The sequence below is a fragment of the Halichoerus grypus genome, chromosome 11 (assembly GCF_964656455.1).
Source record: "Halichoerus grypus chromosome 11, mHalGry1.hap1.1, whole genome shotgun sequence".
NCBI classification, from domain to species: Eukaryota; Metazoa; Chordata; class Mammalia; order Carnivora; family Phocidae; genus Halichoerus; species Halichoerus grypus.
In genome coordinates this window covers 53,033,461-53,057,021 of record NC_135722.1, presented here as the reverse complement: position 1 = coordinate 53,057,021, position 23,561 = coordinate 53,033,461, and the positions used below count along the sequence as shown (strand labels likewise).

The 23,561-nt window shown below is 52.0% G+C and overlaps 2 protein-coding genes and 1 long non-coding RNA gene across 9 annotated transcripts in view; 2 read left to right on the top strand and 1 right to left on the bottom strand.

The window, feature by feature from the left end:
* C2CD3 (C2 domain containing 3 centriole elongation regulator) overlaps nt 1–7,400 on the top strand; it is a 146,852-nt gene extending 139,452 nt beyond the window's left edge. For 3 of the 4 annotated variants that reach the window (XM_078058536.1, XM_036119521.1, XM_078058537.1), the window contains one exon: nt 6,590–7,400. In XM_078058536.1, the coding sequence (XP_077914662.1) occupies nt 6,590–6,730 (141 nt within the window). In that variant the 3' untranslated portion in view covers nt 6,731–7,400. Of the gene's footprint in view, nt 1–131; nt 241–6,589 lie in introns of all 4 variants that reach the window. The other variant, XM_036119522.2, reaches the window with a different exon arrangement.
* Nucleotides 235–23,561, bottom strand: part of LOC118552831 (uncharacterized) — a 38,018-nt gene continuing 14,691 nt past the window's right edge. The window contains exons 1-3 of one of the 4 annotated variants that reach the window (XR_013442462.1): nt 7,920–9,199; nt 5,814–7,740; nt 235–3,605 (exon numbers count right to left, since the gene is read on the bottom strand). This is a non-coding gene — a long non-coding RNA (uncharacterized LOC118552831). Of the gene's footprint in view, nt 3,606–5,813; nt 7,741–7,919; nt 9,200–23,561 lie in introns of those variants that run through there. The other 3 variants (XR_013442464.1, XR_013442461.1, XR_013442463.1) reach the window with 3 other exon arrangements.
* Nucleotides 11,138–22,423, top strand: UCP3 (uncoupling protein 3). Its single transcript, XM_036119528.2, has 7 exons — nt 11,138–11,248; nt 15,861–16,081; nt 16,582–16,792; nt 17,050–17,250; nt 18,403–18,504; nt 19,052–19,232; nt 21,912–22,423. Exons 2-7 carry the CDS (start codon nt 15,956–15,958, stop codon nt 22,024–22,026), a joined length of 936 nt encoding a protein of 311 aa, XP_035975421.1. The 5' UTR covers nt 11,138–11,248; nt 15,861–15,955; the 3' UTR covers nt 22,027–22,423.

Here is a 23,561-nt window from a genome sequence, read left to right as displayed (position 1 = left end):
TTCGTTTAGACCCTGAGTTAGAGGCCCAGGGCGACACACCACCCCCACCTAAGGGTAATAGATCCCTAGCCTCAGAAATCTCTGGCATGTCTATGAGTCTTAAGGCTTTAAGTCTGCTTCTCTTCTCACAGGAGTCCAAAGAATTTTTGTCTCTTGGTTTCCCTTCCTCAAGCCTAGAGGCATCTAAGAGATGCACAGTCCTGGCAGAGAAACCCAGCTTCCACAGAATCATCAGATCAGGTCAGCAGGGGCCCAAGGGAACTTCCTGAGCCCAGTATCCTCTCTCCTCAGCCTGTGGTCCAAGTCTGATAGCGGAGATGTCCCTCTTGACATATTGCCTCATTTCTTTGAGCCACCAAGTCCCTAGCTCTCTGCAGAGTGCCAAGAAGAGTCCTAAAGGTCCAAGGGTTTTTGATAAAGGCCACACAGAGTTTTTGGAAAATGAGCTCCCTGGCCAAGGGTGTACAGAAGTCAGGGGAAAGAGCCTGGCCCAGAATGCAACTTGGCAGGCACCTCAAGGGAAAGGGCCCACAGGACTCCTGGGCGGGCGCAGGGCTCAAGTTGCCTGAGCTACTCTGAGGCCAGAGTCTGGGAGGAGCCAGGACCTCTTCCAGGAGTGGCATTTAACCCTTCCCTCTCAGGAGTCCGGACTTTTTTTTTTTTTAATTTTATTTTTGAGAGAGAGAGAATGACAGAGAGAGACGGAGAAGGGTGAGGGTCAGAGGGAGAAGCAGACTCCCTGCTAAGCAGGGAGCCCGATGCGGGACTCGATCCCGGGACTCCAGGATCATGACCTGAGCCGAAGGCAGTCGCTTAACCAACTGAGCCACCCAGGCGCCCCAGGAGTCCGGACTTTCAACCCCTCTCCCTGGCAGGGCGTGAGTTCAGAGGGTCAAGGAGTCTTGATGTAGTCAGACTTCTTCATTCTGTAGATGGGGAGACTGAGGCCCAGGGTGAGGGAGTGGCTCTAGTCCCTGTAGAATGGGCCTGTTGTCAGGGAAGGCTCCTCAGAGGAAGGATAGGGAGGGATTGGGGGTGGTGAGGAATGCAGGGAGCATGTGGGTAGTGAGAACCATGTGACCAGAGCTCTAATGCAGGAACACAGGGTGAGCTCAGAGTATGGAGCCCAGCCGTGCTGCAGTTCAGCTGGGTGATTAAATTTTAGGATTTGCCTCTCAGGGCTAGGCCCCTGGTCTGTGTCTTGTCCCCCCATTCCCCCCACTCCTAGCTGTGGCTGCTGAATCTGCTAACTCTCTTTAGCCCAAGGAGGTCCTTGTTCCAGCCTTCGGAGAGGACTCTGGGAGCCACCCCAGGGGAAGGCAGCCAGCCAAGGAGGTGAAAGGTGAGGAAGGCAGGCAGCTGTACTGAGCTGTCTCTGAGGCAGCAATCCGTTGGCAGGCCCACCTAGCCAGCCAGAATCAGGGAGCTGTTTACTTTCAGTTTTCAGCTCTTGCAAAAGTTTTGTTTCCATCAACTAAGTCTGTGTTTATGTTACTTAAAGGAACTGCTCTGGAAAAAAAACAAAACTTCTTCCCTGAGGTTCACTGGGCAGAGGGCAGGGGAGTGGGGAGAGCTTGGCCAGGCCTGGGGGCATGCCTTGGGGAGGTACAGTACCTTACTTCTACTCTGCCTGGGGTGAGATCTGAGAACAGCAAGGTCTCATTTTGCTCTCTGCAGCAGGCATCAGCTCTACCTCTGTGTTTTGCTAGATGTACCTGGCCGGACCCTTGGTCACATCTGAATTTCATTTCACCTTCACAGTAGACCTGGGTAAGAAGGCCAAACAGAAGTTCTTAGCTCCCTTTGGTAAGAAAGATACTGAGACCCAGAGGAAGAGTGTGTCTTGGCAAGTGGACAATTAGGCTTGGCCACAGATCATTTTTCCTTCCACTCCACTGCCTCCCCTCTGAGAAAGTCCCAGGAACACCCTGAAGCAGGGGTGAGTGGGGAGACCTGCACCCACCACCTTCCTGGGAGCAGGCCTTCTGTTCAAGGGGATCCATCTGGGGACTAGAGTGGAGAGAACCCAGAAAACAGTGGCTTGGGCCAGACCCACATTTCAGCCCAAAGAAGAGGGCTGGTCCTTCCTGAGGAAGATTTTAGAGACACTGTATCACAGGACCTGGCCAAAGAAGGACCCACCAGCTGGAAGCAGTTCCTGGGTGACAGAGCACCTCCTCTCCCATCATCTGCTCATGGAGCCCAGCCATGCTGCAGCTGGGCTGGGTGCTCAAATTTAGGATTTGCCCCTTAGGGCTAGGCCCCTGGTCTGGATATCTTGTCCCCATTTGCCCCCTGCTCCTAGCTGTGGCTGCTGAACCTGCTACTACTGTCTAGCCCCAAGGAAGTCCTAATCCCACCCCAGGGGAAGGCAGCCAGCCAAGGGGGGGAAAGTTGAGCAAGGCAGGCATCTGTACTGAACCTGAGGCCCTGCTCTTTTCCGGGCACCTGGGCACCCAGGGCTCTGGCGGGGGCATGCAAGGATTTCAGGGGAGCAGTCGGTACGTGTAGGGGTGTCCTTGCTCTGAGCAGTTGCACCTCTGCCCAGCCCCTCCAAAGTTGTGTGTTTTGGAGTAACAGCTCTGATGAAGGAAGAACCTTTACTCCTAGTCAAGATGTTTTTTAGACCCTACTGAGGTCAACAAAAGCCAAATGCTGCTGAGTGTCTGTTCTCTGTCCTTCCACACCCCTGCCCTGCCTAGTACACAGAGCCAAGCCCTGTTCCTGGGCCTGGGCCATACAGATAAGGCCCCCTAGGTTGCTGGGTCCAGGTATGGGTGCTGGGAAGTTGGCTGAACCAGCCACACTTGATTCAGCTCCAGGGCAGATGTTGGCCCAACCAGTCAGGTGCAGGCCTGTGCTCATGCTATTCCCTCCAGTGAAATGACCTCATCCCACCACCAGTTCTGCTGAAACTCTGGCCATCTCAGATCTCACCTCTGTGTGAAGCCTCCCCTGTCTATCCTGGCTGTTACGAATTGCTCCTTTCTCCATGCTCCCGAGTTCTAAGCTTCATCTCTGTGATTGTTGGGTAGGTTGGCATCTGTCTTCTCCCCTCTAGCCTGAGCAGCCCTGTGGGGAAAGAAATCATGGCTACTTATTGTCCTTAAAAATTGATCGAATTGAGGGGCGCCTGGGTGGCTCAGTCAGTTAAGCGTCTGCCTTTGGCTGGGGTCATGATTCCGGGGTCCTAGGATCAAGCCCCACGTTGGGCTCCTTGCTCGGCGGGGAGCCTGCTTCTCCCTCTCCCTTTGCCCCTCCCCCCATCATGCGTGTGCATGCACTCCCTCTCTCTCTCTCAAAAAAATAAATATTTTTAAAATTTTATTTAAAAAAAATTGATCGGGTTGAGTAGATCTTAGGCTCACTCCTGAAAGGCTTGATGAGTCACCAACAAAGGTCTTTGATGGTCATTTCATGAACTGAGATACTTGGGCCTTCCAGTGATGGAAAACAAGACCCACCAGAGCTTCTTAAAAACAGTGCTTCTCTTCTGGCAGATGAGGACACAGAAGCTTGGTTTAGGATTTGAGATAGGGGACTATGCTCTTAGGCCCGTTTTCCCGTTTAGCTTATAGAACAAACATCTCTGTCGTCCCCTTTCACTGTAGCAGAGAAAGAAATGGAAAGTTAAGGTACAGCTGGTGACCCAGAAGATCTGTCTGCAGTGCAGCCAGGGGACTGGAAGGGGATTCGGTGCTACCTCTAAATCCTAAATAGTGGGGCGCCTGGGTGGCTCAGTCGTTAAGCGTCTGCCTTCGGCTCAGGTCATGATCCCAGGGTCCTGGGATTGAGCCCCACATTGGGCTCCCTGCTCCGTGGGAGGCCTGCTTCTCCCTCTCCCACTCCCCCTGCTTGTGTTCCCTCTCACTGTGTCTCTCTCTGTCAAATAAATAAGTAAAATCTTAAAAATAAATAAATAAATAAATCCTAAATAGCTCACGAAACAACAGTCTTGGATATTGGGAGTACAGAGGGGTATATGGAGACTTAATGTGCTTGCCAAGCCCCTGAGAGGATTTGACCTAACCAAAGGCCTGGCACATGGTAGGCCAACAACCACTGGTTCTAGAATGAATGAATAAGATGTTTTCTGTAAGACGCAGTCTCCTCCCCACCCAATTTAAGCCTCTGGTCACCATGGCTTGGTCCCACCCTTTCACTGGTCTAGCAGCTACCAAGCTCCTGTCTTGGACCTGGCCCAGTTGGAGTCACAAGCATCAGACTCAGTCCATGTCTATTTTTTTTTTTTTTAAGATTTTATTTATTTATTTGACAGAGAAAGACACAGCGAGAGAGGGAACACAAGCAGGGGTAGTGGGAGAGGGAGAAGCAGGCTTCCTGCTGAGCTGGGAGCCCGATGCCAAGCTCGATCCCAGGACCCTGGGACCATGACCTGAGCTGAAGGCAGACGCTTAACGACTGAGCCACCCAGGCGCCCCTCAGTCCATGTCTTGCAGGAGCACCCATCCAGTCTAGAGGGGGAGGGCAACAGGCAGTGGCTGGGCAACTGGCCTACCCTGGCCTGAGGCATTATGCTATGAGGCGCCTCCCATATTTTGGAAGGAAGTACTCCAATCATGAGCAAAGGGTAGGTTTCCTTTTTTTTCCTTTTAGCCTAGGCCTGCCTAGAAGACATGGAGCTGTATCTTCTCATCTCTACTAGCACCACTTTGCTCTTGGTTCTCAGGCAACCCTAACTGTGGGCTATCAGTGCTGAGAGTTTGCTCAGGTTCTATGCACTCCTTTAGCATTTAGAACTCCAGATTGGCAGGTAATCCTCAAGATTGCCTGGCTTCCGGGGCACGTGGGTGGCTCAGATGGTTAAGCGTCTGTCTTCAGCTCAGGTCATGATCCCAGGGTCCTGGGATCGAGTCCTGCATCGGGCTCCCTGCTAGGCGGGGAGCCTGCTTCTCCCTCTGCCTCTGCCTCTCTCTCTGACTCTCATGAATAAATAAATAAAACTTTAAAAAAAAAAAAAAAAAAGATTGCCTGGCTTCCACTCCCCTTATCACATTCTGGCTGCTATTCTAATTTTTTTAGTAGATCACTCTGTCCTCTCTGAGCTATGGAAGTCAAGAACTGGGTTCTGAGGGCACCTGGGTGGCTTAGTCAGTTAAGCGTCTGCCTTCGGCTCAGGTCATGATCTCGGGGTCCTAGGATCGAGCCCCCATGTCGGGCTCCCTGCTCAGTGGGAAGTCTGCTTCTCCCTCTCCTCTGCCTCTCCCCCTGCTCATGCTCTCTCTCAAATAAATAAATACAATATTAAAAAGAAAAAAAAGAACTGGGTTCTGTTCATTTCTGTCTCCTCACAGTAGGCATTAAAAAGGTTAAGTGAAGGAAAGAAAGGATTACTAAATGCTACTGACCCCAGAAGCAACTCTAGCTGGGCCTCAGTTTCCCATTAGCAGAACTGCAAGGGGCGGGGCGCCTGGGTGGCTCAGTCGTTAAGCGTCTGCCTTCGGCTCAGGTCATGATCCCAGGGTCCTGGGATCGAGCCCCGCATCGGGCTCCCTGCTCGGCGGGAAGCCTGCTTCACCCTCTCCCACTCCCCTTGCTTGTGTTCCCTCTCTCGCTGTCTCTCTCTGTCAAATAAATAAATAAAATCTTTAAAAAAAAAAAAAAGGGGGCAAGGAGATAGTTTCAATCTCTGGGGTCTCGACCAAGCTGATTTCTCGGTGCCTGGGGAGTGGTACAGTGAGCTGCCTATGCCGCCAACAGCTTGTGAAGATCTCAGCTCATGGATTTGGGGACAGAGAAGAGATACCCATCCATAGGGCAGGCTGCATGCTACTGAGGTCAGCCAAGTTCACCTGTGGTGGCGACTCCCATCTCCTTTCAGCACTGCCTCTTGCTGTCAGCCGGCTGCCTGTGTAACTTTGAGCTCCTTCAGGGCAGGAACCTGGTACAAAAAATAAAGTGGGGTGGGGAGCAGTTGAATGAGCAAAAGAGTGAATCATAGAGGAGTCCAGAAGACCACTATCTCATCACCCAAATGTACACTAGGACCTTAAAGGGGAATTAGTGATACCCTGTCAGCCTGAGGCAGGGAAAGATTTGGTAGGAGGGCGGTGGGGATGTGGTTCATGTCACCTGCCAGCTCTCGGAACTCCCAGAGGCCATACTGAGAGTGTATTATTCACCAACATCTTCTCCCTGGCAGTTGGATACATTCCCAGGGTCGCATGTGGAACAGTTACAACTCAGAGGACAAATGGCTTACCTATATTCATGCAGCAAGAGAAGGAATGAGGCGGCTTTAAACCTGTCCTGGAGGGGGACTCCTCCTCTTCCAGAAGCATAGACAGAGTCTAAGCTAAGGTTCACATCTTGGCTCTGCCACTCCAAGCTGTGGGACCTTGAGTTTATTTAAACCTGATCTCTAGTTTCCTCTCCATGACATAGGAACAATGTACCCACCTATGGGGTTGACATGAGGGTTAAACAAGATCAGGTACATAAAGTGCTTTGTAAACCAGTCAGCTCTATATCAATATTGGCCAGAGGACCAAAATATGAGAGGAACCAAAGTCATTTCTTGGAGGTGCCATATCCTCAGTGCTAACCTAGCTGACTTCTTCCTCTTCAGGACAAGAGTGAGGCCTCCAGCAGAGCCTTGTCCAGAAGGCCTTGTCGTCCCAGACCTAACTCGCTGCCTTCCAACTTGCCTGAGGAAGAAACTCGCAGGATTGCACGGATATTTTCTTCCCAATACTCCCAGAAAGACTAATACAGACTGAAAGACAAAGGGAAGGATCACCTGCCCACCCTCCCTTGGCCTTGTCCAGCTTGCATGAGGCACAAGGTCTGCTCCCTTCAAGGCCGTGAGAGCCCTGAAACCACCACCAGCCTAGTCCATGGGTGCCTTGAGACCCATCCAGCGCAGCCTGGAGGAACGTCCCAAAGCAGTCCAAATTCCACCTGCTAGGATTTCAACTTCTTCCTTCTAAACAAAATGGATTCCAGTACCCAAGTGGAACCACCCATCTTTTGACCAAGGGACCCAAGCAGGCATCTCTCGGCTGAGAAACTCCTTCCAGTGTCCTTGATAGCCTTCTGCTGACATGAGCCCACCTTCTGCCTGAATATCACGGGCCATTTTTGCCTTAAAGTTTGAGTGAGGTAGAGGAGGGGGTGAAGATTGTGTGTGTTGTGCATAGCTGAAGAAACCTAGGGCCACCTCCAATTGATTTGCTTAGAGATAAGAGTATTTTATAGATATAAATTATTTTTATGCTGTGTTGAATTAATCAATAGAAAAGGAGGGGGAAAATCACCTCCTTCAGACTTTTTATCTGATTATCTGAGATTCTAACCATGCTTTTAACTTATTGTTTTTACCCAGCTCTGAAGGTCATTGTTCCTACCTGTGTTTGAATAAAATCATACTGGTATTGGTATTCTGTACACGGTGTTTCCTGGGCTGGCCACTGGCCTGGGGTGTTAGGAATCCATTTGTGCTCTAACAAACAGCCAAAGGAAAGCTTGAAAACCGTACAGTCCCTTAAGCTCACTTGGAACTGGGGGCCAGGGTCACCATGAGACTTCATGGTGAGAGATCAGACTGGTCCAGATTGGGATAACACCCAGTTTTTCCTTTGCTTATGCCTCAAATCCATCAGCAAAGTGGAGAGGTCTCCTGGAACAGGTCTGCTCAGAATCCCTGATCTCTCTAGGATAGATCGCTCTGGCTTAAGACTATCAGACTCCAAACATCTGAGCAGCTACTGTAGACAGGGCCTGTGGGGAAGATAAGAAAAGAGCAAAGATGTGCAGAGTGGCTGGGAGAGAAGGTTGGAGGAGAACTAACATGGAGTCCCCACTTTCCTCCCCAAGCACAGGTCATTTTGCTTAGTCCTCATAACAACTCTGTAACTTACAGGTCATGATACCCATTTCATAGTTAAGCTGAAACTCACCAAGGTTGTTATTTGCCTCTGTTTATGACGCTAGGAAATGAACCACCACACACATTTCCAGAGAGGTCACAAGGCTTCTGCACACAGGAAGTAGCCAGTGGGTGCTCAGAATTCGGAAAGTTCATGGAAAAAGATCATGTGGGCTGGAGCAACCAGGGCGGGCTTCCTAGAAAAGTCGGAGGATGAGCCCAGAGAAAGAACCAGGAGGGCACTCAGGGCCACGTGCTGCTGGGGACAGGGAAGAGACAGGTCTGACGCTGCCACTTCCCTGATAGGCCCCCTCCGGCCTGACTGTCCCTCCGTCTGAGCTTCCATTGCCTCATCTGTAAAAGGGAGGGGATAGCGCTGCAGGGGCTTGTTGCGAGGAGAACCAGGGTGACATTTGTGAAAGTGCTTTGCCCACACTTGGCACTTACTGGAAGCTGAGGAAATGTCAGCTCCTCCCACTCCTCCCCCACTCTCCTGGCAGCAGATAGGCGAGCACGCCAACAACTCAGACAGGCACGACGTGCCTGATGGTAGAGGCTAATGCGCGAACCCCCAGGAGGGACAGAGTGCCCCCCGCATCGGTGCAGTGCCCTCCGACCAGGCCGTTGCCCTTTCTTGTTCACCTCCCCTCCCTGCCAGCCGCCAGCCTGCCAGCCTGCCAGCTCGCCCCTTCCCCAGCGCCTTCCTCTCGGAGCTTTCAAGGCAGGGGGCCCCACCTCCCTTAAGGCCACATGGAACCTACAGAGGGGCAGGCAGGGGCCCAGGCCTGAGGGGTTAAGCCTCAGGTGAAGAATATTCCTTCCAAGTCCTGCTCCAGCTTCTGTAAATAACCTGATTGGGTCAAGTTAGGATAAGGCCTCAGGAGGACACAGACTGGTCCTACCCAGGCTCACGAGGTGCTACCTAACACAAGGGCACCCCAAGGGTCTGTAAACCATCACCTACACTGAAAAAGAGCGTGTTACTTACCAGTATCTTCCCCCTAGAAGTTGGATCTCTTTCCCGGTGACAGCTCAGAGGTGAAAGGCCTCGCAAGCCATGCAGCCTGGCTTAAGGGCAGGAGGTGCGCATTTGACGACCAGCCACCATCTCCCTCACCTCCTTTCAGGCACCGCCTCCGCAGAGACCTGAAATGGGTGTTTCTGATCCCCGGACGCTGGCAGATCCCAGCCCCTTGCAGCCAACCTTGGAATTTCTAGTGCCTGGTAGGTTCTGGGGACAGGGAGCCAAAGCAGACACATCTGGCCCTGCCCTCAAGAAGCCTCCCAGGCCAATGTAAGCTGAGTCCTCCCTCTGGGTACTCCAGGGCCCATGGCCTCCTTGTTTGAGCTCCTGCTGTTTATCCCTCCCCCTGTACCCACTGCGATTCACCCACCACCCTCCGGCCAGCATTTCCAGCCGGAGCCCACAACCTACTTCCTGAGCCCAACCTCAGCGGTCCTAGCAGCCCCTTCCCTTAGAAACACCAACACAACTGCCTGTGCTACTGATGTTAGGGCAGGGCCTGATCCAAGGAAGAGGACAGACAGCCCTGGCTTTGCACTTGAGTGTCTGGACTTGTGACCACTTGCCCTGTGGCCATGGCTCTGTGCCCAAGTCCAGAAATGGCTTCTGCCTACTCCTCTGCCTGCCCAGTTAATTCCCTTCCCACTCCCTCTCCCTCCCTTCTCCGGTCCCCCTCCCCTCCTCTTTCCTAGGTCACCCGGGTCCCAGGTTCAGATGTGGCCCACCCTTCCCCTCAGCGCCTTCTGACGGAGCCCACAGTAGTAGCAGCTGCTAGGGTCTCTCCCCGCTGTGCCCCACACACCTCTCCCAGCTGCCTTTGGCTCCCTTCAGCAGTGCCCATGCTGAAGCCTCCAAGTGTCCTGTCTGAGACGGTAATGGTCACAGCCGACAGGCCCCAGAATAAGACATTACAATTTAAGGGCTGGAGGTTGGGCCCTGCCATATACTAGCAATATGACCTGGGTAGGTCCTTGTCCCTCCCCGACATCGTTTTCTCCTCTGTAAAGGAAGCATTGCAAACATTAGGATGCTCAGCAATAAAAAAGGAATGAGGTACTGATACATGCTATAACATGGATGCATCTTGAAAGTACCATGCTAACTGAAAAAAGCCAGTCACATACTACATGATTTAATTTATATGAAAGGTTCAGAAATCTATAGAGATACGGGTGTCTGGGTGGCTCAGTTGGTTAAGCATCTGCCTTCGCCTCAGGTCATAATCCCGGAGCCCTGGGCTCGAGCCCCACGTCGGGCTCCTTGCTCAGTGGGGGAGTCTGCTTCTCCCTCTGCCCCTCCCCCACTCTTGCTCTCTCTCACTCTCTCTCAAATAATTAAATAAAATCTTTAAAAAAAAGAAGTCTATAGAGACAGAAAGTAGATTAGTGATTGCTTGGGGCTGAGTGGAAGGGGAGAAGGAAAGTGACTACTGATGTACACAGGGATTTTGGGGGGCCAAGTGGGGAGTGGTGAAAATATTCTAAAATTGTAATGATGGTTGCATAACTGAACACTAAAAACCATTGAATTATATCCATTAAATAGGTGGATTGTATGGTATGTGAATTATATCTCAGTAAAGCTGTTATTTAAAAAAAAAACAGAATCCTGGGCACCTGGGTGGCTCAGTCAGCTAAGCATCTGCGTTTGGCTCACGTCATGATTTCAGTCCCTGCTCAGTGGGGAGTCTGCTTCTCCCTCTGCCTCTGCCCCTAACCCCTGCTCATGCACTCTCTCTCTCTCAAATAAATAAAAAAAATCTTTAAAATATATATATAAATAAGTAAGTAAACAACAGAATCTTAATAGTACTTACCTCCTAGGGTTGTGAAAAACAGAAGTACTATATATAAAGTGCCTGGCACACAGTGGGCACCAAGAACTGACTGTTACTGTCATTGTTAATGTTAGGAGAGCCCTGCCCAGCCTATCGTGTGTGGCCTTGACCTTTGAATTCTCAAAGGTGACTGGCCCAACCCCTTTCCCCCATGTGCCCTTATTACCTAAGGTAGCTCTTTCAGCAGCTGGAAGGAGCTATTTTAAAGAACCCAAGTCAGAGGAACTAAACCAGATCTGGAACTCTGACCTTTCCCCTCACCTCCCTGACACTCGCCAGCCAGCCGCCTCTCGTCAGGTGATCAGGCTGTCAACTAAGCTTCTGTAGGGTAAGGTTTCAGGTCAGCTGGAGCATATATAGATAGGTGCCAAGCCAGGGGCAGCAGAGACAACAGTGAATGGCGAGGAGGCAACTAGATCCCTGCTGCCACCTCCTGGGATGGAGCCCTAAGGAGCCTTAAGGCGGCCCTGTGCTTCCCCTACCCTGGCTGGACTCACAGGTAAGACCCCATTCTCCACCACCCCCCTCCCCCTCCATGTTCTGCCCTTCACGGCAGCTTACAGAGAGCAGCCAGGAGCTGACGGGGATCACTAGCCTGGGATCACTACAGAGCTGGGAGATTGCGTTCCTCCCCCACCGAGTCAAGAGGGGGTAACTGCAACCCTGATGAGGGGGCACCGTGGCTGGGCTGAGGCTCGACCCCAACACCCGTGTCACCCACAACTCACTGTCCCCTTTCTCTGCTGGCTGCCTCTGCTGTGATTTTGCAAATCTCCATAGATAAGAAGTGGCTTTCTCCTTAGTCTGGCACAGAACCTCCAGAATGCCTCCAGAGCATTAAGCCCTTCCCCCATGAGGGTCCTGGGGACCCCTTTCCTGAGTTAGAGATGGTGCAGGCACCTCTGGCCTCACACACAGGGAGGTTTACGAGCCCACAGAACTCTACTCAGGTTGCTTCCTCAGCGGGGATACGCTGTGGAGGCTTTGCCAGGAAGGTGAGATCGGGCAGGGCATCTCAGAATGGGGTCCTCCGATCCCTGCTGCCGAGTTACCGTGGAGAAGACTCCCCAGCCCCAGCCCAGACCCGAATCGATCTCTGGCACTGACGGCCTCTGAGAATCCACTCTGTAAACAAGCAGCTCCAGGGATCCTGAGCCCTCCCTGAGGTGTGAGGCTCTGGACGGCGGCACAGGCGCGGTGTCAGACCGAGCTGGGCTCCAATCCCAGCCCCATCCCTTCCGTCTTATGACTAGCAGCCTTCACAGCCTGAGGTCCCTCGGTTATGAAGTGGGAATCCCTGTGACGACTACCGTTATAGCCTTATAAAGGGACTGAACTCGTCAATACCTATAGGGGCCCTCACCACCGTGCCTCAGGCAAGAAGCACGGAGCAGACGTAATGGGGCACTACTACTGTGGCCATGTAGCTGGAACATCCCATCCCTCAAGTGCCCCAACGGAGCTACAGAGAGAAGAGTTCTGCTCTCAACTTCCCCTTTGCCACTGGCAAAGTTCTGCTGGCTGCTAGATTTCCTCAAGTATCAATTCAGGAGGCTGGAGTCAAGCGGGAAGGAAGGCGGGAAGCAGTGGCCTCAGGGCAGCCCCCACCTGAGTGGACCATTGTGGCCTCCCTCTCCACCACAACTTGACTAATGAAAGTTCTAGAGCCCCCTCTCCCCCAAGGTATGGCTTTTGACTTGAGTCCATGCCCATCCATTCTGCCTCCCATGAGTGGCTCAGAACTGCATCTGGAATAGGTTCCAGCTTCACCCACGGCCGCTGCTCTTGCCAGAGTTCAGGCTCCAACACCTCTGGCTGCACCATTCCAACAGCCTCCTCACTGGCCTCTCACCTTCCAGTCCACTCTTGACATTTGCACCAGCATACTCTGAACGCTGGTCTGATGGTGTCATTCCTCGACTTGAGAACCACCAACCACTCCCCATTCTCTGCTAGATTCAGTACAGCCCTGGCATTCCAGACCCTCCACCAAAGAACACTGTGAAGGGCTTCTCTGATTTCATTTCCCATTTCTCCACTTCAGCAAGTGGGGTTCCTTGGTCAACTGGTCCTCCCTGGGCTCCTCTAGCCCTGGGCCATCCCTGTACCAGGCTACACAGAGAAGCATGATCAGTAGACCCTGTCCCTGCCTTTGGGGCTCCCTATGTAGGGGGGGAACAACTGCAGTTAATGAGCTAATCAACAGAGGCTGGGGCAAAGGAGTTTCTTGATAGTTCAGCCTCCCCCAGTCCTCCCACCCAACCCCCAGGCCAGGGGGAAAACAGGCTTCCCCAGGGAGACCCAGCCCATGAGACAAAACTCATGAAGTGTTCCCTGTGGGCCCAGGTACATCACAAATACCCTGCACCCAGGGGGCTAAGACCAGAGAATGCCTTGGAGTCACATAGCCCTGGTGGGAATCCCACTTCTGCTCACTGGGTGAACTCTGACAGGTCATTTCACCTGTCTGGGCCTCAGTTTGTAACTGTGCAAGTGGAGTAAAAATACCTAACTTGTAGGATCCTTCTATTAGAATCTGAGTGGCTACCAAAGGCTTTGAAGAAAGGACACTCCTACAACCAGTAAGAGACATTAGAGAACACGACCCCCAAGGGCCTCCCTAGCTCTGAGAGTCAGACACTCAGATTCCTGACCCTGGGGCTCTGAGCAGTCCAGCTCACATCAGAGAAGGGGAAAGGCTAGGGAAATGCCAGAGCTTGGAACAAGAGAGGCAGCTGCTTGCGCATACACCTGCACATGCATTCCAGCCCCAGAGAGAGCCTCCTTGCTGGGAACTGAGCCCTCCTGGCAGCTGCTGGTCTTCTGTAGGCAAAGGGAAATGGGAAGGAGGCAAGTGGAGGACTGTGTTCCCCTAGCATGCTGCAGTCTGTCCCCTCCACCAGGCTCAGGTCCATGGGCACCAGCGCCTCCACACCACCACCCCTAGGAGCTAGATCCTCCTTGGGCCCTCAGGGAGGCAGCATAGAAAAGCAGGAAGACAGGCTGTGGGAGGAATACTGCAGAGGGAGCCCAAGGCCTGACTGTGTGGCACACACAGGTCTCAGCCTCTCTGGCCATTTTCTTCATCTGCCAAGCTGGGCAGTGATGCCCACCCAGCTTTCCTCACCACGCTGTTGTTCTGTATGCTTAGCACTTAATTCTCTAGATGGGCTGGCATATAATTCATTAACTGCAAAGGGCTTTGAATGCCCTCAATAAAAAAGACAAGGTCTGGAAATGCATACTACCATACCCACTGGGGTCCCGAGCCGAATGGTGAAGGGGCCTCACTGCCAGGAGAATTTAGTTGAGGTTCTGTGCCTTTCGATCAGTCTCTCTCCATCTTAAGCCTCTTTTTCTCATCTGTAAAATGGATTTAAAGCTTCCCTGCCTTCTTTCCAAGGCTGTGTCGAGCCTAGTACAGCAGAGTGAGCCAGGCGCGGACGCTAGTGGCTGGTAACACTCAGCAAGCTAATGTCCCCAAGTCCTGGTTTGCTCATCCAAAAGTAGGGGAAGGAGCAGCTACCTCTCAGGAAAGTCGGGAGAATTCAGTGGGATTGTGTGCAAAAACTCTGCTGGGAGGGCCTCAGAGCCAGGTGGTCATTTTCTCCTCCTACCTGAATCCATGCCCTGGACTCTCACACAAGCTCATGCCCTTCCCTGCATCTGGAACACCCTTCCTCCTTCAGCTGCCGAAATCCTGCCCACTTTTCAAAGCCTAAGTTATGTGACCCTCCTCCCACCCTCCACCATGAAATGGTTCTTATTCCACCTCACAAACAAAAGAGGGGGTCTCCCCCTCCTTTGAGTCCCTTCTTGGGGCTTTCCTCCCCTCTGACATTGGTCCAACCCATCTTATGTGGATGTGTCTGATGCCCCCACAAGACTCCTCGAGAGTTCCTTGTGGGCAAGTCGCACAGACTATTTGCTCATCCCCAGATTTCCAGGAATGCCAAGCACAGAACCTAGCATGAGGTGGGTCTTATGAGTCCACCAACCATGGCAAGGACTCTGGACTTTGTTCTGAAGAGTCCAGCATCCCAGCACATGAGGGGTATGTGTGCGTTGGGTGCCAGGGGGTGTGACCTGCTAAGAAATGGCATCAGCGCCAAAAGCCAGATGCCCAGAAGTTCCGGTTATAAGAATGCCGGGCTGCCCGTGACAGGCGTGCCAACTTCCCAAGGTAACCACAGCTACACCAGGACCTTGGGATGTGAACCTACCCTGCTCAGGCAGCAGCAGGACGGGTGCAGCTACAAGTGCACACGGGGAGAGGGGACACATTCTCTTGACCCAACGCCGATCCTCCTCTGAGAAGCCGATCTCTTCAGCTGAGAAGGGATGCCCTCCGGGGTGTGAGGGGGAAGGGCACGTGCTGAGCCAGGCAGAGCAGCTGCCACTGCCCCCAACATTAGCAGGGTCGCTCCGTAGCCCCGTCTCCCTAGGAGCTGGGGGGCGGGCAGAGCAGCAGAGGAGCGTGGAACCACTCCCTCCCTCCTCCAAAGCAGAACATCAGCCCCAGGAATCCCACAGTGTTGGGAGGAAACGCCTCCAGTCACAGATGAACAATCTCTAGTGACAGGGAGGAATCACAGGCTGGGAAGGATTTCGTTTTAAGTAGAGTAAGAGTATATTCAGGCAACCTTGCAAAAAAAACCAAGCTTTCATCCAAGATAACTAACAGTTTAGGTGAGTCATGAGGCACATTTATATTGCTGATCTGGGAAAGAAGGACCTGAAGTGGAGAGACTTGGTAGGCTCTCCATACACTTCAGGGAGCAGGTCCTTCCCAGGGAGCAGCCTGATGCAGGAGAAAGAGAACAGGGTTGTAGGGTGGAGTCAGAATGAGGTCTGGTCCCTGCCTGAGCTTCAGTTTCCTCCTCTAAAGGATGAAGATCCACCTGGTCAGTGGAGAGAGGAGGGGGGAGGGTAAGGATCACAAGAGATAAGGGCTGGGAAAGTGACCTGTTCTTATAAGCCAAATCTACACAGCTAAGCATAGCAATGCCCAGGCTTTTCTCTTACTAAAGCTTCTCCCGGTGCTGAAAGGAGCCTGGGGACAGTCCGGATGGCCCAAGTTCCATTTGCCTCCTCTGGCCTGTCTCCTGCAGCCTCCTCCCTGCACTAAAGCTCAGGACTGCAAAGCAGCCTCTCTCCTTGGACCTCTGCTGGGCCCTGGAGGGACCAGGCAGAACCTTCTGGGACCATGGTTGGACTAAAGCCTTCAGAGGTACCTCCCACCACAGCTGTGAAGTTCCTGGGGGCAGGCACAGCGGCCTGTTTTGCTGATCTCCTCACCTTTCCACTGGACACGGCCAAGGTCCGCCTGCAGGTAGGTGCTTTTTGGCAAGGGTCATTGTTCAGATCAAAGGAGGGACTGAGTTCTCCACGCCAGCACCTCTTGTGTGTGCCGCCTGCTCTCCTCACACAGGACCCTGAGCAGGCCACTCACTCCACTGCTTACAACCCTGCCTCACCATCATCCAAGACAAAAAAAAAATCTTAGCTCCTTGGGCCCTTCATGGCCTCACCCTACTTTGTAAACCATGGAGTGTGAAGTAAAAGTAAGTAACTGTGTGACCTTGGGCAAACCACTGACCACTTGTTGTGGGAAAAACAATCTGCCCTCCATTTGCTCTGAGGGCTGAGCACCACACCATGTGTAACAGCTTATGAGCAATACGCTGATGCACAAACCTCAGTTGTTTTTACTGGGATGTGATGGCTATAATCCTGCTCGTGCTCGAGAACCAGCCCTGGACAGCTCCTTCTGCACACAGCCCCCTCTCCCCTCCTCCCAGCTCCTCACACCTCTGCTGGGATGTTCCTCAGATCCAGGGGGAGAACCAGGCGACCCAGGCAGCCCAGAGAGCCCAGTACCGCGGCGTGCTGGGCACCATCCTGACCATGGTGCGCACCGAGGGCCCCCGCAGCCCCTACAACGGGCTGGTCGCCGGCCTGCAGCGCCAGATGAGCTTTGCCTCCATCCGCATCGGCCTCTACGACTCTGTCAAGCAGTTCTACACCCCCAAAGGAGCGGACCGTGAGTGCCTGGTATCCTGTGGACACCGAGGGGATAGGCAGAGGCAGACTCTAGGCTAGTGGGTCAGACTCAGAGAAAGAGCTGGGGCGTAGGAGGCGGGTAATAGACACTCATGAGGAGACTGAGCCGCTGTCAGGACCTTGAGCCTAGGAGAGGAGGCAGGCATCAGGCAAGGGCAGCTCCACAGAGAACAGCATCCAGCCCAGAGAAGTGCTGGGTGGCAGAACATTGACCCACTCTTCTCTCCTTCTCTCCAGACTCGAGCATCACTACCCGGATTTTGGCAGGCTGCACCACAGGGGCCATGGCGGTATCGTGCGCCCAGCCCACGGATGTGGTGAAGGTCCGGTTTCAGGCCAGCATACACCTTGGGGCCGGGAGCAACAGGAAATACAGTGGGACGATGGATGCCTACAGGACCATTGCCAGGGAGGAAGGGGTCAGGGGCCTATGGAAAGGTAGGTCCGGACTCCAGGCTCAGAGGGCCGTGGGCAAAGCATGCCTTACCCTTGAGCTAGGGCAGAGAACCGAGCAAGGAGGGAACTCCCAGCATGGTATATTCCAGTGATTCTGTAAGAACATCCCAGCCAAAACTATCACATTGACCTGCCCCAAATTCAGTTCAATGTGTCAACGCTTCAGCATGTGCAGGCTGCTATGAGGGAGACAGAAATGAATAGAAGATACCTTCCATACCCTCATGGCTCTCACAGACAAAGAGAGATGAGACACGTCAAGGAGCAGCCATTCCACAGGGTAGGATGTGCGAGGTTCACACAGAGGTATACGGCCAGAGGCAGGAGAGGCCATGCAGGCTCCGGGGGGAAGGTGACGCGCAAGCTGGGCCTCAAGGCTCAGTGGGCTCTAGGTGTGTGGAGATGGAAGGGTAGGGCTTCCCCAGCAAAGTTCTATCAGGAGTGACTATAGGACATGGAGGACAAACAGAGGCCAGTGGAGGAGGCAGCTGTGAGCTGTCGGATGTAGGGAGATATGATGAGGAGCGGGCTTCCTCAAGAGGAAGGCTTTCCGGTTCCCTATGTGTCCAAGCGGAGGCCACCTTGACAAATGCTGGAATCTCTCCCCCATGTGGACCAGGGGTCATACAAATCCTTGCAGAAGAAACAGTGACCCAGTGAAGGTTAAGGACAGGACACCTGGGTCACAGCCTGATTTGCTCTGTGCTCTCCCGAAGCCCAGACCTCATCTGTGTATCAGTGGCTGGGTCTTAAAGCTCTCCTGGGGCCTCCCAGGGCTACCGTCAGTCACTGCTCCAAGAGCCTTGCCTCCCTCCTCCAAAAAAAGGCTTCCTTGCCTGGCTTTAGCCAGATCTCACAGAGGCATATTTTAATTTTGATAGATATTGCAGATTATTCTCCAAAATGTGGCTCAGACAAACATAAGAGGGCCTCTCTGTTTTCTGTCTCTGAGGTGGACATGGATAATCTAAGAGTTAACCCCAGAGAGGAAAGTGTGGAATCTGCTCAACTGAGGCAGGCTCCTCTGAGACCACTGGAATGGAGCATTCTGCCCCCAAACCGGGGCCTGTGGCCTTGCAACCAGGGCGTCCACATCTATTTTTCACTAATCAGCCCCCACCCCATCCTTCACAGGAACTTTGCCCAACATCACAAGGAATGCCATCGTCAACTGTGCTGAGATGGTGACCTATGACATCATCAAGGAGAAGCTGCTAGACTATCACCTGCTCACTGGTGAGGCCCTGGGCTCCAGGGAGCTGCCCTCCCACAGCAGGGAGGGAACCTGGAATTCCACAGAGTGGGCACCACTCAGAGGCAACTGGGTGTTAGAAGGAGCAGAGAGAGGAGCAATGCCCAGTAAAGATGCCCAGTAGGAGTGCCTCTCTACTTGCTAGATGGGGTGCTGCCCAATTCATAAATCACTTAAGAATGCCAATTAGATCTTTTAAAAAATGCCCAGTCCATCATTGTGATGAGTGGGAAAGAACCCTGGATAAGGAGGCCCGAGCCCTGGGTCCCTCACTTCCCACCGTGTATCTTGAAGCAAGAGTCGCCTTCTCTGACTTCATTTTCCTCTAATGAGATCGCTGGGCTGCCCAGCCTGCCAACTGGGGGACAGCCCTGTTCTATTTGGCAAGTTCTGTGAGAGCTCTAGAAAGCATGATCCTACACTCAAGGCATTCCCAGTTTAGCGAAGGACAAATGATGACACACATGGAAGAGAAAGCCAGCACACTGCCATCTCACAGCTCCATGCTTGCTCCTCCCCTCCCTGCTACAGACAACTTCCCCTGCCACTTCATCTCTGCCTTTGGAGCCGGCTTCTGTGCCACGGTGGTGGCCTCCCCAGTGGATGTGGTGAAGACCCGGTACATGAACTCGCCCCCAGGGCAATACCGCAGCCCCCTGGACTGTATGCTGAAGATGGTGGCCCACGAGGGCCCCACAGCCTTCTATAAGGGGTGAGCCTCCCCCTCCTGCCTCCAGCACCCCCTCCCAGAGAACCTGGGCTTGTTTCCTTCCCTCCTTCCTTCCATGTATAACGTGCCTGCCGTGGGTCCACCTGGGGACGTGGTGAACAAGCACAGATGTAAATGCCACAAAGGACAAATATAAAGAACTATGGACGTTAAAAAAAAAAAAAAAAAAAAAAGTGGACCAAATCTGATTTGGAGAGTCAGGGGAGGCTTACCTGAGAAAAAGAAGTCTAGGCATAGGTCAAAGTACTGTCTATCCCCAAACTTATTGGGCAAGGGAGAAGGAGGGAAAGGTGGTTGGTAGTCCTGAGACTTTTCTCCAACCCACTGTCAAGACTGTGGATCACCACTGATGGCGGCCACAGTGCCCAACACATGTCACATTTTCTTGCTCCGTGTCTGCTTTTACCATTCTCTCTTAATGGAATGCCTTTCCCACCTCATGCACGTGCTTCAGAACTAGTTCAAATGCCACCTCCTCCCCAACATTCTCAGGTACAGATGTTTCCTCCTCCCTGTGAACTGCAGCAATACTTCCTTGATACCATTTTTATGGTATTTACCACCTCCTACTTTGTGTTATAGGATTTGTAAGTTTAAATTATCCTGCATGCTACATCACAAGCTCCTTAAAGCCAGAACTGGTGGCTTATATGTCTTTCATCTCCCTAGCCAAAAGCCGGCACTCAATAATGTAGGTTATTAACAATCACCATGACCGCTAAGTCACCAAGTACAAGGCCTTACACAAAGCACTTTACACAGATTATCTCAACAACCGCCTGAACTGGGCAATATTCTCCACATTTACTGAGGAAGAAACTGAGACTCAGAAAGGTCAAGTGACTTACCCAAGATCACATATTTAAAATGTCAGAGCCATGGCTCTGAGCCAGATCATCAGATGCCACCCCACATGTCATTATCCATCCTACTGTCAAGCTCTTGGCTTGGCCCTTACACCTCCCACTACTGATGCCTTCAGCAGACAGTTTTCTGGTGCCCGATGTTAGATTGCACCCAACAGGCAATCAGGTTCTCAACCCTGTGAGTGACATCATAAAGCTATTTCAATTGCCAGACTTCTTTTCCTGTAAGTGCTTCTATCATTACAATCATCAGCAGTAGCCACCTGTCTGTTTCTTCTTTTTTTTTTTTTAAAGATTTTATTTATTTATTCATAAAAGAGAGAGAGGCAGAGGGAGAAGCAGGCTTCCTGCTGAGCAGGGAGCCCGATGCGGGACTCGATCCCAGGACCCTGGATCATGACCTGAGCCGAAGGCAGATGCTTAACCATCCAGGTGCCCTCAGTTTAGTCTTTCACTTGGAAAACATTTACTGAGCATCTCATGTGTGCCAGGCCCTGTGCTTTCCTCAAAGAGCAGCAGACAGGTGACATTTATGGAGCATTTACGGATACTGGGCCCTGTACTGTATGCTGTACATTAACTCATTTATTCCTTCACAACAGCTCTATGAGGTAACTGCTGTTATTCTCCTCATTTTACAGATGAGGACACTGAGGCTTAGAAAGATTAAGTAACCTGTCCTAAGTCATGAAGCTAGAAACTGACAGAGCTAGGGTCTGAACCCAGGTCTGACTCTAGAGTTCACATTCTTTGCCCCAGTGCTATTCTCCCTGGGAAGGCTAGGCTGAGGGTTCTGGAGAGACCTTGGTATGAGGCTATGGGGCCGAAGCCGAGTCCTACAGAGCCAAGAGCAACCAGCCCCGCAAGGAGGAGAGTAGGGGACATTCCCAGGCAGAAGGAGCAGCACAGGCAAAGGCATTTCCGGAAGCAAGTCTGGCAGGAGAGGAGAGGATCAGGAGGGGATTAGCAGAGAGAGAGAAAGGCTGAAGAGGGAGCCGCGCCAGGTCCCAGGCTCCTCCCTGAGTCTGCGAAGCTGAGGTGGGGACGGTCTCCCAGCTGCGCTATCACAGGACAGGCAGGCTCTCTGGAGATTAGCTAAAGTTGGTGTCACCCAGTCTTGACCCCTTGGTGCGCCAGCTTCTAGATGCCCTGGCAGGTCCTCCTCAGGGATGGCCCCTCAGCATGTAAATGATTCCAAGAATACCCAGCCAGGGTGGAGTCAGGTAGTTTTAGCTGAGCTCCTTAACTACCCTGGGCTTCAGTTCCTTTTTTTTTTTAAGATTTACTTATTTATTTGAGAGAGAGAGAGCACGCATGCAAGCGGGGGCGGGGGGCGGGTAGGGGCAGAGAGAGAGAGAGAAAGAGAGAGAGAGAAAATCTCAAGCGGACTCCCCACTGAGCGCAGAGCCTGACTCGGGGCTCCATCCCATGACCCTGAGATCAAGACCTGAGCCAAAACCAAGAGTCAAATGCTTAACTGACTGAGCCACCCAGGTGCCCCTGGAGTTTCTAAAAAAGAAACCTTGCAACCATCATAGCTGCCTTATAGAATTGTGGGAATTAACTGCCTAACACAGAACCTGGCTCAAAATGTGTTTTCTTTCCTTTCCTGACTCCCGCTTCTGCCTAAATTCCTTCAGCAGAGAAGGAAAAGCCTGAACAGATCTCAGAGACTGCTTGTGACTAATAGAAGCCTAGGTCCTTTGGCACTAACACTGTGAATGGGGGGAGCACCGGAGATCTATCTGGGATTCTTAGTCCACTCCACCTGATGTTTGGTTGTTTCTCTCATCAGATTTACACCATCCTTTTTGCGTTTGGGAACCTGGAATGTGGTGATGTTCGTGACCTATGAGCAGCTGAAACGGGCCTTCATGAAAGTCCAGATGCTACGGGAATCTCCATTCTGAATAAAGCAAGCCCACCTGGTACTTAACTAGAACAAGAACCAGTGGGTCCAGGCACACACAAACCCACACATGTTTACAGAACTGTTTACTTGCTACTGAGTCAAGAAATAGAAGCAGAGGAAGGATTCTGGTCTTCGGTGCTTTGTCTTAACACATCTGTTTTGCACTGACAAGATGGAAATTAAATTATATTAATTTGGGGGACCCATATGTTGGATGCCTAATATTTAGGCAAGAGAAAATAAACCAAAACATCCATTTGGATAAAACAAAAGTTTACAAACCTCTGTTCTCTAAAAAAAAAAAATCTGATTAAATGATGAATTGTAAACAGGGAAGACTGCAAGCATGGGACAGCAGTGGCACATGACACTTGGAAAGCAGCTAAGGAGTTTGGAGGGATGCTGCCAAAGCAACATAGCTGTGACTGCAGCCTTTGGTTAACCGTGGATCATCAGCCATATATGTAATGTGCCGGCCACTTAGAAGCCATTGGGATTCTAGAAAATATGAGACCAAAAAAAGACACACACAGAAAGAAAACCTGGAACCTGTGCCAAGGGACACTGCTGGGCCAGCATGAGGCTGAGATTCGTAACTGTTCCCTGATGACACTGGAGAATCAAGAGGGCAGACTCCATCTTCTCTCCTGTAAGATGGGAGTAATAATTGTTTCCCTCCTCTCTCACCAGTCATCGTATGAGGATCAAGCGACAAGGTGGACAACGAAAGCACTTTCTAAAAGCAAAAGCTCTGATATTTACAAGTGTAAATATAAGGACAAGGCCTTGGGAAAGATTTTCTCAGGACAGTGAGGAAGTGCCAGGGAAGTTTTTGAAAGGTTGAAAGGTTGTCTAGAGCTTAGACCAAAGGAGGCAGGGGCTGGGGGGCCAGGGGTGACAGAGAATGGTGTGCACTCACAGAAGCCCCACTTCCATGCAGCCCTTGCTTCCCAGCGGGACTGTGAGGCCCCTGAGGGGTGCCAGGCTTGGGGAAAAAGAGGTAGATGTCAGGCTGACAGCCTAAAGTAGCAGGACTCAGAGGTTTTTGGAAAATTAGTATAATTCAGTAAAGGGTGTGGGAATGAGAACAGTGTTTTTTGTTTTTTGTGGTTTTTTTTGCCTTCTCTTTCTTGGACAGAATGTCCCTTTCTCACCAGGTTTCCTGTTAGCCAGGGCTGGGCCTTTGGTCCCACATGCTCCCAACTGCCTTCAGCCCAGGCCGGTTGCTCCACCTTTTAGGGCTTTGACTTCTCCATCTGTATGTAAAAGGTGGGCTTGAACCAGACGACCTCCTTCTGAACTTCACTGAAGCTCTTTCAGGCTGATAATGAGGACCCAGAATGTCAGTCTTCTTCTGCTTCTTAGCAGCTTATGTGATGCTAATAACAGAACTGGGGTCAAATGTCCCCTCCCCTCACCTTACCAGGAATCCTAGTACCTCAGTGTCCTAGCACAGAAGTGGAAATAACAATCCCCCACCTTCCAGAAGCGCTCAGCAACGTCATATGCCTCCCTCCCCACTCTGACGTCTCT

What these genes read in the sequence shown, in the direction of transcription:
- UCP3 (XM_036119528.2), top strand. Translation starts at nt 15,956, where the DNA reads ATGGTTGGACTAAAGCCTTCAGAGGTACCTCCCACCACAGCTGTGAAG. An exon ending in GGTCAGGGGCCTATGGAAAG is followed by an intron (nt 17,251 to 18,402) that starts GTAGGTCCGGAC and finishes CATCCTTCACAG; the next exon opens with GAACTTTGCCCAACATCACA. An exon ending in CCCACAGCCTTCTATAAGGG is followed by an intron (nt 19,233 to 21,911) that starts GTGAGCCTCCCC and finishes TTCTCTCATCAG; the next exon opens with ATTTACACCATCCTTTTTGC.